The sequence below is a fragment of the Vanellus vanellus genome (assembly GCF_965231255.1).
Source record: "Vanellus vanellus genome assembly, chromosome: 1".
NCBI lineage: Eukaryota > Metazoa > Chordata > Aves > Charadriiformes > Charadriidae > Vanellus > Vanellus vanellus.
Window position 1 is genome coordinate 222,885,626 of NC_138905.1, and position 18,106 is coordinate 222,903,731.

Sequence of the window (18,106 nt, forward strand, 5' to 3'; positions counted from 1 at the left end):
ATGCCCATGGTGCCAGCAACTGGAGAGGGTGAGTATTGGTGCTTGAGCCAGTGTGCCGTTGCTAGCAAATAGCAATCCAGAGTAGGCAGTGAGTAGGTGAAGTGGCCTGGGAGGGAGGGGAGCATGTGTGTGTGTGGCAGGACCAAAGGGGAGAAGGCTCAGGGGAGTCCTAGCCAACTGCCAGACCGTAGGGTTTAGAGATCAACTGAGAACCACTTGCATGTCTCTCTGTGTGTATTACACAACAGGGAGGTGAGGAGATCCAAAGGCAAGCTACTGGGCAGACTGATTTTCTAAGCCCAGTTACTGCAGGGATCCACAGTGTGTGTGTCCCTGTGTGTATTGCTGTCTGTATTGGGGTGGTCTGTAGCAGCTGGAGTGGGGCTGTGGCCTCAGGGACACATCCAGGTGTCAGCAACTGGGGAGACTGGGAATCTGGGGGCACCTACTGGGCAGACTGTGTCTAAGCCCAGCTATTGGAGAGCTCCACATTGTACGTGTATATTCCTACTAACAGACCTTCATCAGCCAGCGAGGGGAGCAGGATGAGGCTGTCGGTGCTGTTTATGTCTGTCCGTGTTGTTCGGTGTGGCCAGCTGCACACACACATGTAGATGTGTCTTGTACACCTGTGTTTGTGTGTGTGCCTATCAGGAAAACCTGCTCAGCCTCACTACTGCTTAGACCTGGGGCCATGGCACTGTGGCAGCCTCACCTGCCGGGCTCGGCAGCCTCTCGTAGAAGGAACTTGCATGATGTAGTCATGCACGTAAGTGCTGGTGGCCTGGCCAGCGCAACAGCCAAACCAGGGTCATGTGCACAGCCATGCTGGGATGTGTGCAGCCACGCCATGCACTGCTGGAGGAGTCAGGGGCACCTAGGCCAGGCCCACCGTGCTGTGCTCAGGCTCTCGATTTCCTCTGTTTTGCTAAAGGCTGAAATAGCTGCACCTCATGAGCAGGCCTGACCCATTGCTAAGGCCAGGAGGCAGCTGTGGGCAGGCAGCAGGGCTGCCTGGAGGTGGCAGCGTCTGCCACAGGGCCAGAACCAGCCACAGCACAGCCCACATGCCCCAGTCCCAGCTCTCCCACTCAAGGAGCTGCCCAGAGCCAAACGCAGGGCACAGGTCCTACCCGGGGGCCTGTGGCCCATGGCATGTTGCCGGCAGCCAAGCCACAAGCTGAGTCCCACCGTGCCTCAGGTCTGTCTCCCACCTGCCAGACCTGCTGCTGCTTCTCCTCCACACCCGGTGGGGCCATGGTGCCAGCACGACGTGAGCCCACAGCAGCAGTCATGATGCCTGTCTCTGTACAAACAAGTGTGGTTTATTAAGGCATTTCTTTGAGAAGTTGGCACTTGGGTCCAGGCTGTGCTGGAACGGCCCTGTGTGCAGGCCGATGAGCAGCGCCCAATACATGCAGCTCAGCGAGACATGATACAAAAGGTACAAACAAAGTAGAAAACAGGAATCGTAGTACAATGTGTAAAAATAAATAACTGGAGGCTTGGCTCCTGGCTGGGCTCAGCAGCCCATGGCTGTGTCCCCCCAGACCAAAGGGGGGCTGCTGTGTGTCTGACCCTTCTACGTGGTGCTTGGGGGGGGGTGACCCATCTGTGTTCCCCTGTCCCAAACTTGCAGTGGGGGGTGGGGCTGCTTGGCCACCCTGGTCTGTGCAGGGCTCAGGGAGCACACGGCACCCTCAGCATGCTCTGTGCTGTGCCTGTGAGCAGGATAGCCCGGCCAGGACAGAAGGGATGAGGGGTGCCCGTCTCAAGACCCTGCACAGGCTGTCCCTGTGCTGAGTGAGCAGAACCCATCCTCCCCTTGCAGAGCCACCTTGGGTCTGCTGTGGTTCCCAGGAAGTGCAGGTGTGGCCCTGCAGCCCCCTTGGTGCCACCATTGGATCTCTGTCCTGTGTTGCTGCCCTGTGTCCAGGGACATGTGTGTCATGGGGATCAGGGTGCAGCATGGTGCCTGTGGTGTGGGGACACCCACAGTGCAGGCTGGGTTGGGACGTGCCGCAGAAAAGGGGAGGTTTAGGGCCGAGACAATGACAGAGATGGAGCTACAGTCACAGATGGTTCTTTGTGGGAAATGGGGAGGGAGTGGGCAAAAGTGATGGGTTTTGGCTGCTGTGATGAAACATTTGGGGCTGGGGTTGCAGCCATGGTGCTGACATGCTTTGGGCTGAGGCTACAGAGTGGGTCTAGCAAAAGTGTGATAGGAAGGAAACTCCCCCAGACCCCCTTCTTGGATGGCTGGGTGTCCCCCCCGACACCACAAACATGCTCACGCCCAGGCTGTGTATTTGGGCCTGCTGCAGTGCTCCATGTGCCCTGTTCCCAGCCCTCCCTCTGCACCCATGTCTGTGTGTGGGTCAGTGACTCTGTGAGCATTCAGGGCCGCGGCAGCAGTCCAGAGGACTGCGCTCCCAGGGCCACGTGATGTGTGCCTGCTCCACCATGAGCAGCCATGGGCTGTGGGGCGAGCAGTGGGGGGGGCTGGCCCCAGCGTGAGCATGACACCAGCTGCGATGCCAGCTGAGTGGTGCTGGAGTGAGGATGGGGACCAGCCCCATTGATGTGTGGCTCTATCCCATGCTCACAACATGGCATGAAGGACTGGTGCAGAGCAGCCGCTGCAAAGAGGGCTGGGGGTTCTGACACCTACGCACATGTTGGAGGTGTCCCTGGTGGCCCAGACTGTCCCGGTGAGCACATTGCACTGACCAGTTCCAGGGGAGGCCAGCTGCCCAGTGTCCCAACCTGTGGCTGTAAGATAACATCCTGGCTGCCACCATGCCAGCTTCAGGCCATGTGGCTTTTTGGGGTACCCCCTCCACCTGCTCCCCTCCAGCTGCAGGCTGGCCATCAGGCCTGGGGGCAGATGGAGCAGGAGGAGGTCACTGGCTTGTGTCACTGAGCAGCCACATCGCTGCCTTCCCTGGGGCCAGGTTGTCTTGGGGTCAGCTCTGCTGCATCTCATGCCGCTGCTCCAGCCAGCCCTGCTGCGCAGCCTGCCTGGTGCCTGGGCAGTGTCCGTGTCTGGTGCCTCAGCCAGCCCACAGCCCAGAGAGGTACCTGGCCCCGGGAGCTGCTTCTCCAGGAATGGAGCTCCCATGCTGAGCAGGGCAGCTGCCTCCCAGCCCAGGCCCTGAGGAACAGGGGTCTCCAGCAGCTCTGGGAAAAAGGAGTGGGAGGTTGAAGGGCTTGAGAGACCCCAGAGGATCCCCTTCACCCCCACCAGCCATGGATAGGCAAGCAGAAAGCAGGCACTGCCTTCTCCTCCCACTCCAGCTTGGCTTGGGATGGATCTCCCCTTGCTATTAGGAAGCAGGTTCAGCCATCCCCGTCCCCACAGGCAGCATGGGCAGACTGGCAGGCTGCTGTGGCTGTGCCTGCTGAGCAGTGCATCCCTGCCCTGGGAGCATTCCTCCCCAGTGCTGTGAGCTGCTGCGGGGAAGGGGCCAGCGGGGATGGCTCAGCGTCCTGCTGCACCGAGGCTGCTGCATGGCTTGGGCAAGTGGCCAGGGAAGGGCAGGGTCTGCAGTCTGCAGTCCCCTGGCCCAGCAGGGCAGGGAGTATCTGTCTGCTCCCAGCCTCTCTCAGAGCACAGAGTACCATGAAGCACCATCCTGCCAGGCACCGATCTGAGACACCATGAGCAGTACAAGGAACCATCACCCTGGGGTGCTGGCACTAGGATCAGCAGTCCACAGGGCATCAAAACCAGCACTGAATCTGCCAGACCACAGGGAGTGACAGGAGCCAACAGCCCCAAAAGACACAGGAACCCACAGCTCACGGGGGCCCCAGGCCAGGCAAGGTGCTGGGAGAGCAGGATTAGCACCCATGCAGTGCAGCCCTGGGCTTGGCCCCGCTCCTGACCCCACGGCTGCGGGGTGGGGTGGAGGAGTCCATGGGCTCAGGTCTAAATCCTGAGCTCGGCCTCCTCGGGGGGCTCCAGCGAGTGCTCAGCACTGATGGCGGAGGCAGAAGGCCCCTGTGAGATGCCAAAGGGCGAGACCACGGGGGAGCGGGCAGCCAGCGGGGACAGTGAGGGGGAGAAGCTGGGCGACATGGCAGAGGACGAGATGGAGCCCTCGTGGCTGATGGGTGAGCGGCGCAGGGAGGACGGATGCGGGAAGGTCCTGCCTGGCGGCGGCTTGGGGGGCACAGACTTGGCACCCGGGTGGGCCACTGAAGTGATGAGGGGTGGGGGGTCAATGCGGGGCTTGGGCTCTGCCTTGGGCTTGGTCGGGAAGGGCTTGCGCAGGGAGCTCTCATCCTTGAGGCGGGCAATCTCTGTGAAGACGCTGGCCAGCGGCTGGAATTGGGGGCACCAGTTCAGCAGGTAATCCCAGTTGTAGCTGCCGCGGAGCTCTTCATCGCTGGCCACAATGGCGGTGAGCGAGCCTTCCACGGAGGGCTTGCCATCCTCTGGGAAGGCATAGTCCTGAGGCTGGGAGGAGACGCTGAGGCCACAGCGCACGCCGAGGAAGGCGCTGCCTCCTCCATCCTCGCGGTACAGCTGTGGGGGCGGCCCTGGCAGCAGCAGCCCAGAGCCCTTCTTGCTCTTGAACCACTGGGCACTCTCCAGGGCAGCCGGCTCGCAGGAGATGTCAGAGAGTTGGTCGGCGTCTTGCTGGATGCCGGAGTCAGGGCCGCGGGCGGAGATGTGCTCCTGCATGGAGGCCGTGATGCTGGCCACGCGCGGGTACTCGTTGATCATCCGGATCTCATCATCCTCAGCGGCTTCAGCAGAGCCTCGGCCACTGGAGTGCGAGGGGTCCAGCGAGCCGCCCCGTGTGTACGGCCCTGCCGGCTCGCCCCCATACCCTGGCAGGGCCTGGTGGTAAATGTGCTCACCCCCGGGAAGCGCCGGCTCCTCACGGCCGAGCTTCTGCAGGGAGCCACTCTGCACGTGACCCAGTGGCCCGTCCGCCTCCGGCTTCTCGCGACCTCGGCGGTGACGAGAGCGCACCAGCGCCAGCACAATGGCCACGGCAGCCAGCACCACCACAACCCCCAGCGAGGCAGCCACAGCCACCAGCAGCAGGTTGAGGTCTGGAGCCAGGCCGAAGGAGGTGTGCGTGACGTCAATGATGACCTGCGCAGAGGCCGAGCGGGAGGCAGGCAGGGGGCTGCGTGCCTGCACCTCCAGGCTCATCTCACGTGGCTCCCTCTTGGCGCGCCCGGCCCCGGCCTGGGGCTGGCTGTCCACACGCAGGTAGATGGTGCCTGTGGTTTGGTTGATGGCAAAGTACGGCGAGGGCTTTGCCAGGGAGTACAGTACAACACCATCAGCACCCTCATCCTCATCTGTTGCCAGCACCCGCCCGATGCTCTGCCCTTTGTGGGCACCCTCAGGGACCTCGAAGTTGAAGGAGGGGCTCAGGAAGATGGGATCATATTCATCCTCCCCTGTCACCAGCACCCGCACGGTCACTGTGGCAGAGGCATTGCCAGCATCAGTGGCCCTGACTAGGAGCTGGAAGGCTTTGGTTCGTTCATAGTCAAAGGTAAGTCGGGAGCGCAGCTCCCCAGAGCTGCTATTGACAGCGAAGGCATCACGGCCCTCCGCCATGCCAGGCTCTCCCACTGGCTGCTCCAGCACTGTGTACCGCAGTTCCCCAAAGACACCAGTGTCTGCATCAATGGCACGCAGCGTGGTGACCAGTGTGCCAGGAGGGAGGTTCTCCCGCATGCTGGCACTCAGCACCTCCACCGGGAAGTACGGCTTGTTATCATTGACATCCTTCACCTCGATGGCTACAGGTACCAGAGCAAAGTACCCACCTGGCACATCTGTGGCCTGCACCACGAGTGCATGCAGTGCCTGGGCCTCCCGGTCCAGGGGCCGTGCCAGGCAGAGGGACCCTGTGCTCTCATGAAGCTGAAAGAGCCCATGCTGGTCACCTGAGCTGATGGTGTAGTGAACATGGCCGCGGGGCCCTGAGTCAGCATCATGGGCCACCACACGCAGCAGCTCTGTGCCGGGGGGTGTGCTCTCGCTCACTGCAGTGCGGTACTCAGCTCGGGTGAACACGGGTGGGTTGTCATTGACATCCTGCACAGTGATGAGCACAGGCACTGTGGCACTGCGCTGTGGCAGGCCCCGGTCTGAGGCCGCCACAGTGAGGTTGTAGACTGGGATGGCCTCAAAGTCCAAGTGCTCCACAAGCACCAAGGCACCCTGTGTGCGGAGGTGACCCCCTGCCCAGGCCACCCGACTCTCCACCTGGAAGGCGTTGCCATCATTGCCACTGACGATGGTGTAGTCAAAGCCAGCATTCTCCCGGGAGAGGTCGGCATCACCTGCCTCTAGTGTCAGCACGGTGGTTCCTGGGCGCAGGTCCTCGGGGACACTGGCATTGTAGCGTGGCACATAGAAACTGGGGCTGTGGTCATTCACATCCAGCACTTGGAGCTGCACTGTGGCCCAGGATGAGAGGCTGGGAGAGCCACAGTCGCGTGCCTCCACCACCAGGTCCAGGGTGGGCTGGTTGGCATCAAATTCCACCTGCCGGGTGGTGAAGAGGGTTCCTGTGAGGTCAAAAAGCCAGAGTCAGCATGGGGGCCAACAGGGAGCCAGGAAGGGTGTTAAGGTTATTGGCTGGAAGAACAGGCTGCGGTGGGAGCACTTGATGGCCACCCCAGATAGTGACCTGGTTAGGGGCTGAGCCTGGGCCAGCCCGGGGGCACCTCCCTTTGCAGGCACTGTCAGACCAACCCACAAGATGCAGCCCACACAGCAGCCAGCCCCACGCACCATTGCTGGGGTCGATGGCAATGTCAGGGCTGGGCACAGCCAGGTGGAAGGTGACATCCCCGTTGCTCCCCGAGTCTGGGTCGGTTGCACTCACGGTGAGAATGACACTGCCTGCAGGTGTGTGCTCTGGTAATGTCACCTGGAAGAGAAGAAAGCCCCAGTCAGCACCACATCCCCCATGCGGGCGCCTCATCCCCCTTTGCCTGCAGCCAGCCAGCAGGGCTGGGAGAAGGTCTGGGGCTGGCCAGGCCAGCAATAGCCAAGGTGGCCCAGCTCATCGCCAGCCAGGGCCTTCCCCACCCCTGCACCAGGGCCATGGCTGGCACATTGAGGGGGCCTGTCCCACATGCATAGCACCTAGCCTTGCTAGCACGACTCCCAACTAGCTTCAGCATCCAGTCCCTATTCTCTACTTTGTTCTGCTAGTCTGAAGAACTCTTTAATAGTTGATATTTTTGCCACAAAAGGTATTTTACACAAATCAAAACAGCTCCTGTCTTTTTAGTGTGCGAAACAGCATGTACAAACAGAGAGTTCCATTGGTCTGGGCTTTCACAACCTTCAAGCATTTCTGTGGCTTCCCCGCTTCTTGCATCTGCTCCAGAGATGCAGCACATTGCACAAGTCAGCTTTCATCCAGTGGTCTGCCTATGGGGCCGAGGCCAGGTCCTGCCAGAAACACTTGTCCGGGTTGTGACCCATCTCCTACCACTTCCGGCCTTCCCACTGTTCCCACCTATTCCAGCAGGTACGGCCTGCATGCAGCTGTGCAGGCCCGCAGCTGCTGATCCCAGTGCTACATGTCTGGTTTCAGCCTCCTGTCCACGCCACAGCGACAGCACGAGGGGTGTCAGGATGCGGATGGGAGCTCAGACCCGTCCTCACAGGGTCCTCTGTGCCTCATAAGGCCGGGTGAGCCAGGCAGGAGCAGCAGAGGGGCTTGTGCAGGATGGCCCACACTGCCTGTCACACCTGTGTGCACAGTACCTGATAGAAGCCCTGGCTGAAAGTCGGTGCGTTGTCATTCACATCCTCCACAACGACAGTGAGGTTGGCCTCGGTCTCATGGCGGGTGTCAGAGGCACGCAGGGTGAGGGTGTAGTGGCTGCGCTGCTCATAGTCCAGTGGCCCTGTCAGGGCAATGTGTCCCCCATACCGCAGCACGCTGAACGTGCCCATGGCATCACCATCCAGCATGAGTGTGTAGGAGAGCACGGGGCCAGAGTCCACATCGTTCCCAGTCAGCTGGGCTATCTGGGTGCCCAGGAGCGTGTCTGTGGAGAGGCAAGGCATGAGCAAGCAGCCCCATCTCCTTGGAGAAGACCTGGCTCACACGGTGGGAAACCAGCTCAGTCCAGAGCCTGAGCACTGGGGACGAGGGAGAGATGCTAGGGGTGAAAGGGAAGGTCTTGGGAGGTAGGCAGGGCAGGACAAGGCTGGCACAGGGCACACAGGCCGAGGACAGAGAGCAGGCAGGGCAGGTGTGTTGCAGCCAGAGCCCCTGCAGTGTGGGCAGGGGCCAGGGATGAGTTGGGAACTCAGCTGGTTCCCTCAGGACACAGCTGCAGCACAGGGGCTGTACATTCCCCACCCCAGGCCATCACACACCAGGCAGTGCCCAAGAGCTCCAGGGGAGCTTAGCCATTCGGTCAGCACAAGCCATCCCTTGGCAAGGGAACGGACAGACCCCTCTGGGGGCTTCTCCCTGACCCACAGGTGCCCATCGCGCCTCAGCTCTTGCCATCGGTGACGCATTACCTCATGGGGCTGAGCTGCACTTACTCTCTGGGACCCGCACCTCCCAGGGAAACGGGATCGTGGGGCTATTGTCATTGATGTCCATCACCACAACGGTCAGTGTGGCAGAGCCAACAAGAGGCGGAGTCCCTCTGTCCATTGCTGTTACCACCAAACTGCGGGCAAGCACAAGGGTACAGCACAAGGTTCACAGACTTTTGGCCACATGTGTGAGGGAGCAATGCATGCATGCACAGCATCTGGAACATGTCGGGGGGTTACTGCTTGTGTGCACAGGGTTGGAGTGTGTACATGTGGTAGTGGAACTGTGCACAGCATCTGGAGTGTCTGGGGCAATGGATATGTGCAGAGCATCTGGAGTGCATGTGTGGGGCAGTGGATGTGTGTGCATCGAGAGTATGGTGGGGCAGGGCAGCAGATGGATGCACATTTGAGGTGCATGTTTGGAGGGCAGTGGGTTTGTGTCCAGCACCTGGAACACATGAGCAGGCAGTGAATGTTGGCACAAGTGTTTGGAGCATGTGGTGGGCATGGATTCATGCACAGCCCTGGCATGGGCACGTGGGACAAAAGATGCATGCATGGTTGGAGGCTTTTGCAAGGGGAGGTAGTGGATGCACCCATAGCATTTTCAGTCTGTGCAAGGGGCAGGTGTCTGGAATGTGTGTGGGAGATGATGCAGGCAGAGCATGTGGTGGGGTGCAGGGAGATAGGCATTTGGAGCATATCTGGGTGTTGGGGAATGCACGGAGCCTCTTTGTGGAATGGTGATGGGTATGTGAATGGAATGAATGCCCTATGCCTCCCCATGCCTGGGGAGAGAGACATGTAGCTATTGGAGCACGCATATAGGGGAGAGAACATAGCCTGGGTGGGGAGGCATCTGGACCACGCATGTGTAAAAGGGTAAGGGAAGACTTAAATTCATTGTGTGCAGTGTTTGCCATTATTTTATATACATGTGGCTAGACAATGTCTAGAGTGTGTGCACATGATAAGGGACGCAGAGGACCTGGGCTGAATGCAGGAGGACTTGCAAGCGGGTTCAGGGCAGTGCATCAGCACCTGGAGCGTGTGTGGCAGGGCAGAAGGGTGCAGCGCATGGGAGTGGGAAGGAACTGAGCATATGTGGTCTGGATTAAGGAGACAGGAAAGGGAATGGATGCAGCTACTGAAAAGAGTCCCCTCCCCCCCCCAATTCTTCTCAGATTTGCAGAGACCAGGCTGAACAGAGCACTGGCTTATCTCATGGCCATCTGTCATGCCTTTGATACCATTTTCTCCCTGTGTTAACACTAAGCCCAAGTTCCTGCTGTTTGGCAAAAACATTTTACAGACAAAGCTGAGACAGCTTTGGGTGGCACCAAGTAGCAGAGTATCCTCTGCAGCCTTGGGGGTGCTGCTCCACAGCTGTGCCCCCCTCATATCTGTGGCACAAATTAGTCTGGCTCCACTCACCGGGTCTGGGACCAGATCTCCCTGTCCAGGATGGCAGCAGTAGTGATAGTGCCAGTCTGAGGATCAATGTGGTACAAGCCTGTCATTGGCAGGGACTGGTTGATGGCATAAGTCACCTGCCCATTCGCTCCCTGGTCCAGATCATCTGCCAGGACCTGCAAAGCCACATGAGAGATTCAGCAGTGCAGTTGTGGAGCCCTGCAAACCACAGTCCTCCAAGGCTAGACCTATCCATAGGTGCCAGCCCCAGGCTCATGGCATTGGCCCCCAACCCCCTCACCCCAACAGAGAGGCAGCCCAGGGGCCCAGATGTCCCTGTTTGTGCCACCAGTGATACCTGGATGACTGGCGAGTCATAGCTCTGTGACTCCCAGATGAATGCCACGTAGTTCTGCAGCTGGAAGCGTGGCAAGTTGTCATTCACATCTTGCAGGTTAAGGTTTATGGCCATAAAGCCGAAGGAAGCTGCTGTTTCTGCCTGGACCACAAGGCGCAGGCGGGGACTGGCCTCGAAATCCAGGCTGCTGGAGTCCTGAACTGAGATGGCACCTGGCAGCAGGGAAAGAGCAGAATGGGGTGGGTGAAGAGGGGGTGAGTGATGCAACAGTCCATCTAGCCCTCACCTTCTCTTTTGTTCCCTTGCGTTCAGTTCATCCCTCTGCTCATCCATCCATTCTCAAATAGACAGAACAAATGCACTGAGCTCTTCTGAGCCCTCTCCAAACTGACATCCTTCTCATCGGTCCCAGTGAGCTGCCCTGGGTGATAAATCCTGCACCTTACTCAGTACGGACATCTTCTGCTTACATTAAAGCATGCAATAGTCCTCCCACTATGGAGACGCCATCTGACGCATGGCCAGTTTAAAAAAGAACTGCTCCAAGTCAAGCCCCATACTGCTACACAGGCTCATCAAGCTCCAAGCCGAAGTCACTTAACCGCAGCTATTAGTCTAGGTCAAATCCTTACAACGACACTGTAGGAGCTACCAGCAGTTCTCCTGTTCGGAGTCTGAGGACAGACATCCATTCTTATCCCCCAGAGCCACTGTTCACCTGGGGGTTTATAATGACAAGGTATTGCTGTCCCACCCAAGGAGGTGGAGGGCATCCAAAAAGATGCACTAAAATGACTGGCAGCATTCCTACAGGCATCCATTCAAATGTAACGAGGAGGAACCATGTTCCAGTGGCTGAATTCCTGCCTTGGGGATTCCTACAGAGCCTCACTCTCTTTGAAGCCTGTTTCAGCATCTACATGCAACCACCAGGTGAACTGGTCAGGTGACAGGGGTGCAGTATCAGGCATCTAGGACAGCTATGTGGCCTTGGACGAGGTTAGCTTCTGTGTAAGAGCTCTGCTGTCAGCTTTGCACAATGGGTTCCAATGCACACAGCTGAAACCAGGCCATACATCCAGGAATGGAAAACACAGATTACAGCTAGAAGCATGGTGGCATGGTTTGGAGAACAGCTGTGTCCTCACCTCCTGCAACCCAAGGGCTGGGAGCCAGCTGTGCTCCCTTGCACCTCTGGCACCATTTGACTGCCAGAGCAGGCCCTGCCTCCAGGGCTGGCTTGGCCCAGATGAAATACAAGGAAAGCAGTAAGCAGCAGTTCACCTTCTGAAGGGTTGTTCCTGGCTGGGACAGAAGCAGCAGAGCCTGAGATGCCACAGTATGGGTCTGAGGATGCTCCCGTGACATTCCCCTGCTCTGGTCTTGTCCACAGCAGGCATTTTAGTATGCTCTACAATGCAAAGCTCTCGCACAGCTCCTGTGGACATCACCTCTGGTCCTCCTTGGAGAGGGCATACACCTAGGGATGTCTGAGGATAGTCACGGACTGGTGCCCATGTGCTGGCCCACTGTCACTGCAGAGCTGGAGGAGAGGCGCTGGTGTGACACTGCTTGGCAGCTGGCAGAGGGCAGGAGAGCAGCACGGTGCCAGCCCCCCTTGGCCTCCCTCTCTGTGGTGTTCCACCACCCCGTATCCCATTGCAGCACACAGCCCCTTGCCCTGGGAGAAAGCAGGGTAGTGTCTCACAGACAGACAAACGGGACACAGAGTGACATGTTTTAAGGGAAAAATCCTGTATTCTGGGCACTTTGCCCAAGGGAAACATTTCCTCATTGAAATGAAGTGGCATTGCCACAGCAATCAAGGTGCAATGGAGGTGCAGCCAGGACACATCCAGGGTGTTCTGAGAACGGCTTGAGCAGAGACAAGATGAAGGGATGCAAAGGGACAAGGATCATGGGGGAGATTTGTGATTCTGTGATCCTTTCAGGTCTTGCTGCAGCACAGCAGCATGGTAGCTTGCCATGCGGACCAGTGTCACAGTCACGCAGGGTGTAGCAGACCCCTGCTTATACTACTCAAGACAGCAAGGAGAGGGGACCTCCGCGCATGGCTGATCTCACAGGTCTCAGCCTCCCACACTGGGGAGCACAGTTCCTGTGTGCAGGGTCTGGCTGAAGACCTGGGTGGAGAAGCAAGGGGGAGGAGAAGGTCTCAGTGAGGTCTGTTCCAGCCGTGTTGTCAGCACAGGGTTTCAGTTGTAAGCTGCTGCAGTGGTGCAGTGCGGCACCAGGTCTGCTCAGGGACAGACCATTGGGAAGATCGGAGCAGTTGCTGTTCTCACACAGCGTGGCTCTGAATGAGACAGACAGGACAAGGCACAGCTCTGGCAGCCCCATGGGCAGCTTGGGAGTCACTTGGGGTTGCTTACACCCCCAGGCTATAATGGCAGCCATATAGGTAGGCTTCAGGTGAGAGACCTGGGCACACATAGGAGCATGGTGACTGCTGGCTCAGAGACCTGGGTGCCGGCTCAGGGAGCAGATAGAATTGGCCAGCATCCCACCCCATCAGCCCCTCATTCATGGACATAGCAACTTTGGCCCTGTTCCATAGCTATCAAATGCTCACTTCTGAAGAGCAGCTTCAGGTGTGTGAAGGCTGCTCCTTCAACAGCAGCAATCTCTGGGACTGGGAGCATGCAGGGGAGCCCTGGGCACAGCAGCTCTTCACAGTCAAAGTCCTCTGTGAGCCTGACTGGGGTTTTAGTACACCTGCCCGTTGACTCTGGGTTTCAGGAACTGCAGAGTACCAACTCCTGAGCTCAGTCTGGGGTTGCTGGTTACTCTGTTCAGGTGCTGGCATGCACCAGGTGACAGAGGAATTGCAGTCAAGCTATGCACATGGCTTTGTTGCGAGGTGGCATCAGGCACCCTGGAACAGCCAGGGTGCAGGCAGTCCTGAGGGGGGCAGCTTAGCATGGTGCTGGCTGGCTGCCATGATGCAAGGCTGCAGCAGGAAACCTGCAGCTCAGGGTCCTCAGGGTTCAGTGGGGCCATGCCCCAATGGGGGTTCAGACACCCTTCATGAGATACAGTGTGCTGCTCTGGCCTCTCCACAGCAGCAGCACAGCGCAGTGAGTGGCCTGCAGTGACACCAGGCTGAGGAACATGTATGGCGTCTGAGCAGATGTGTGGTGACAGTGGGCTGCTGTGGACACTGTGATTTCAGATGGGTACTTGTGCATGGCTGAGCATTTGCCACCATGCCCATGGGCAACTTGCAGTGGCCGGTACTTAATCATGGTGCCAATGGATTGCATGCTGTGCCATACTATGGGTGGCTCACAAGGACCTGGACAGTGCCCATGGGTTTCAGAGGGCACAAACACAATATCAGAAAGATCTCTGTCACCCTAGGATCCTGTCACAAACCCAACCATCTAGCAGGCACAAGAGAACGGGGTTTTAACAAGAAGCACATCTGTGCTATGAGGACTGACTTTCTCGTATCATAGAACCATAAAATTATAGAATAGTTTGTGTTGGAAGGGATCTTTAAAGGTCAGCTAGTCCAACCCCCCCTGCAATAAGCAGAGACCTCTCCAACTAGATCAGGTTGCTCAGAGACCCGTCCAACCTGACCTTGAATGTTTCCAGGGATGAGGCATCGACCACCTCTCTGGGAAACCTGGGCCAGTGTTTCACCACCCTCATTGTAAAAAACTTCTTCCTTATATCTAGTCTAAATCTACTCTCTTTCAGTTTAAAACAATTACCCCTTGTCCTATCACAACAGGCCCTGCTAAAAAGTCTGTCCCCATCTTTCTTATGAGCTTCCTTTAAGTACTGAAAGGCCGCAATAAGGTCTTCCTGGAGCCTTCTCTTCTCCAGGCTGAACACCTCCAACTCTCTCAGCCTGTCCTCTCAGCAGAGGGGCTCCAGCCCTCGCAGCATCTCCAGGGTCTCCTCTGGCCCCGCTCCACCAGGTCCATGTCTCTCCTGTGCTGAGGCCCCCGAGATGGAGGCAGCACTGCAGGGGGGTCTCCCCAGAGCAGAGCGCAGCAGAGGGGCACAATCCCCTCCCTCGCCCTGCTGGCCACGCTGCTGGGGATGCAGCCCAGGATGCGGATGGCTTGCTGGGCTGCCAGCGCACATTGCTGGATCATGGCTAGCTTTTCATCCACTAGTACCCTCAAGACCTTTTCAGCAGGGCTGCTCTCCACCCCTTTATCCCCCGCCTGTATTGATACTGGGGCTTGCGATATCCCAGCCTCTTCCAAACCACAGTGCAAGCACCAACCTCACAGCAAGGCACCCCTCACCCTGTCTCAGCCAGGCTTTCCCTAATGTGAAGGGATGCACGGCCCTTCAAAGGCTGCCCTTTGAAGCATGTGGTGCAAACAATACCAGCTTGCCCAGTGTCACTGGGCAGCACCCTGCAACCTGCCTCACTGCTCTGCCTGGGCTATCAGCCACCCACAGGCACCACTGAAACGTTCAGCACCTGCTGACTGCTCAGGAAACAGTGGTGCAGCGGGAGGGCTCCCTTAGAATGTCCACTGGACAGTGAGTGGTTCCCCATTTACTGTCACTTTTGGGGACTGCACAGAGACAGCCATGAATCCACAGCAATGCTGCAGTCACAGTAGCTACATGAACACCAGAGAATAAAGCACAGCAGTCCAGGTGTGGAGCTCTGAGGCCCCAACATAGGGTGTGTCATTTGGCTGAACTTGCCATCTAAGGCAGGGGCTGCACCCAGATTGCATCTTAGCAATGGTCCTGGCCTCTGCTAAATCCTGAACTGGGCCTAGGAGTTTCTGGGGAAAGGTCCAGTTGAGAGGGACCAAAATTGTGGCGGGAGCTGTGCTAACAACCTCTGGACAATGACAGATTAGTGTCCACGTCCAAATACTAACGTTATTTAACTTCCTGGTATAGAGGTGTGGACTGTGTTCCAGCCCACAGTAGCTGTTCCCCTTTTGGGGGACTCTGAGCCTTGTGATAGCTGAGCAGGCACTGGTGCCCTCCCACTTACTGCTTCCCCAGGTGGTCTTGGTGCTGTACCTGAACTGGGCTGGATAAGGAAAGCATTCTTCTCGTTGCCGCTGATGATGCTGTATGTGATGCGCCCAGAAGAGCCCCCTGTGTGCGTAGCTTGGATGCTTGCCACAGCAGTGCCTGGAAGAGAGCAAAACAGTGTGAAGGGGCAGCAGAGTCTTGGGGCAGGTAGCAGAGAGGGTTGGGGTGGTGTGTGGACAGCACATGCTGTACCACGGGAACACAGCTCTGCCTGAGGACACTTCTGCCAGAGGAAGCGAGATCTAATGGTAACTTTGGTCTGGGAGCTAGGATTTGTGGGGCCTGCCCATGGCCCCTCTATGATCTCACTGTGACTCCTGCAGACCTTCCAGGAGCAACTGGGCACCTGTGACTGCCTACAGTGATCTGAACACCCTGGGGCAAACCCACAGGAGCTACCACCCTGAACAGCCTGTGCACCAGCCAGACCCTGCAGTCCCTTGGGTCTATCCAAAGCATAATGGAGCTTCCCAAGACCTTGCAGTGCTACCTGGTTTGAGCTTCCCACAGCTTTGCCAGCCAAACACCCACCCTCCCTCCTGTCCTGTCCCATTTCATCCCAGCACTTGCTGCTCACCCTGCCTAGCTGATACCTGGAGCAGCATTTTCTGGCAGGGCCACATCACTGGTGCTCCGGGGAAAGCGCAGCCCCTGGTATGGCTCGTCCTGCAAATGGATCACCACCACACCGGTAGAGGAGAGTGCCGGTTGCCCCAGATCTGTGGCCAGGATGAAGAGCGTCCGCTGGCGCTGGCTGAGTGAGCTCAGGGGCTGCATCAGCTGGATATCCCCTGTGTAGGAATTGACTGCAAAGGCAGAGTTGGGGGTGGCAAGGCGATACAGGATGGAGGCATTGGCACCTGCATCCCTGTCCTCTGCCGTCATGGTGGCCACGACCTGTTTGAGTGGTGTTTGGCGGGACAAGTTGACAGTGAGTGGGCTGTGCAGGAAGGCAGGGGCATGGTCATTGACATCTCGCACTGTGACAGTGACACGCACAGCTGTGCTCTTGGGCTCCCACGGTGCTGAATCCACAGCCTTGGCCAGGAAGCTGTAACTGGGGTGGCGTTCCCGGTCCAGCGCCTGGGCACTTCTGATGCGCCCACTCTGCGGCTCAACCTGGAACATGCCAAGTGACTCATTGCCCAGGTAGTAGGAGATTTGCCCATTGGTGCCCTCATCAGGGTCCTCAGCCACCAGCTGCAGCACCAGGGCGCCAACAGGCAAGTCCTCTGGCACCTCTACCACATACGTGGCTTGAGCAAAACCAGGTGCATTGTCATTTAGGTCCAACACCCGAACGTTCACTGACATGGTGGCACTGCGCGGGGGGGTGCCGTGGTCTTGCACCACCACTGTGAGGCTGTAGAAAGCAACTTGCTCCCGGTCAAGGGCACGTGCAGTGGAGAGGACACCAGAGACTGGGTCTAGGCTGAAATCCTGCCCAGGGTCTCCATCTGGAAAAGAAGAGGGAATAACAAGACAGCATGACTACAACTGGTACAAGGAAGGACCTGCCCTATGCTGCCCAGAGAAGACAGCACGAAGTCCATCCCAGTGTAGCCCAGCAGGGAGGGTAGAGTGAGCTGTTCTCTGTAAGACCCCAGTGGGACTGAACCTCCTTGGTCCAGCTCTGTTTGTCTGTGTCCCTGTGTGTGCGCACGTGCAAGAACTGGCTCCAACAGCTTACAGGCCAGTGCTGCTGCCACAGGAAACCCCCAGATAATGCATGGCATGATAACAACAGAGATCTCACTTTGCAACCTGTAAATTCAACAGGTCAGAGCAGCCAAGAGAGGCAGGGAACTAGTCCAAGCCTGGGGAACCAGACCAGAGCCTGGGGAATGAGGAATTGCTGCTCGTCCAGATCTTGGGGTGCTCTTTACTGGGGGCAGAGAAACTAGAGGGCTGAGAGGTGGCAGCAGCTTACATGTTGTTTGGAGCAGGAGAGAACTGAAGTGGAACAGGAACTGTCACAGCTGATGTTTCCCAGAGCCATGGGCAATCCAGGGTGAATAGCCCTTACCTACTGCCAAGAAAGAAGCTACAGAGCTCCCTGTGCACCTCACCTGCCACGTGGTATTCCAAGCGCCCGTTCTCGCCTCCGTCAGGATCGGTGGCCCGCAGGGTGTAGAGTGCCACGCGGCTTTGGTTCTCAGGGACCTCCACAGAGCAGGACTCACTCTCTAGGTGTGGTGCATGGTCATTCTCATCCCCTACTGTTATCCGCACAGTTGTCTTGGAGAGGTTGGGGGGCAGGCCACCATCCCGTGCATAGACTGCAGGAACACAGCAAGAGCACTGCAGGCTACCCTGCTGGCTGGGAGCTACCATCAAGGCTGTCATATGCAAATTCCCAGACACCCACAAGGGCAGCCAGGCATGGGCTCACTGGCATTCCTGCATGCTGAGACCACCCAACAACCCTGCCTGCCCCACAAACCCCCATCACCTCCCATGGCCTGCTCTCCCTGCAGACCTGCCCTACCCCAGCAGTGGGGAGCACCCATCTGCCTCCCCTGTGGTCTCCACCCCCATGCCTGCTGCAGCCCTCTCATGCACCAGCACAGCCCTACCCATCAGCACGTGTTGCTCCTGCTCCTCGCGGTCCAGGGCATGTGTGGTGACAATAAGCCCTGTCTGTGGGTGGATGGAGAACGGCCCCCCAGAGAGAGTCCCATAGGACACCTGCCCATTGGCACCTGCAAGGGGGAACATGGCTTGAGGGCAGCCCA

General features: G+C 58.0%; 1 protein-coding gene across 1 annotated transcript in view; it reads right to left on the reverse strand.

Moving 5' to 3' along the window:
- Positions 1-3,642: 3,642 nt before the first annotated feature.
- Positions 3,643-18,106, reverse strand: part of DCHS1 (dachsous cadherin-related 1) — a gene marked incomplete at its 5' end in the record, with an annotated part of 49,379 nt that continues 34,915 nt past the window's right edge. Inside the window, 10 exons of the mRNA XM_082498350.1 lie at positions 3,643-6,546; positions 6,773-6,911; positions 7,760-8,046; positions 8,555-8,685; positions 9,989-10,143; positions 10,326-10,537; positions 15,357-15,470; positions 15,965-16,828; positions 17,441-17,650; positions 17,948-18,073. Coding sequence (XP_082354476.1) covers positions 3,932-6,546; positions 6,773-6,911; positions 7,760-8,046; positions 8,555-8,685; positions 9,989-10,143; positions 10,326-10,537; positions 15,357-15,470; positions 15,965-16,828; positions 17,441-17,650; positions 17,948-18,073 — 4,853 coding nt within the window. The 3' untranslated portion in view covers positions 3,643-3,931. The remainder of the gene's footprint in view (positions 6,547-6,772; positions 6,912-7,759; positions 8,047-8,554; positions 8,686-9,988; positions 10,144-10,325; positions 10,538-15,356; positions 15,471-15,964; positions 16,829-17,440; positions 17,651-17,947; positions 18,074-18,106) is intronic.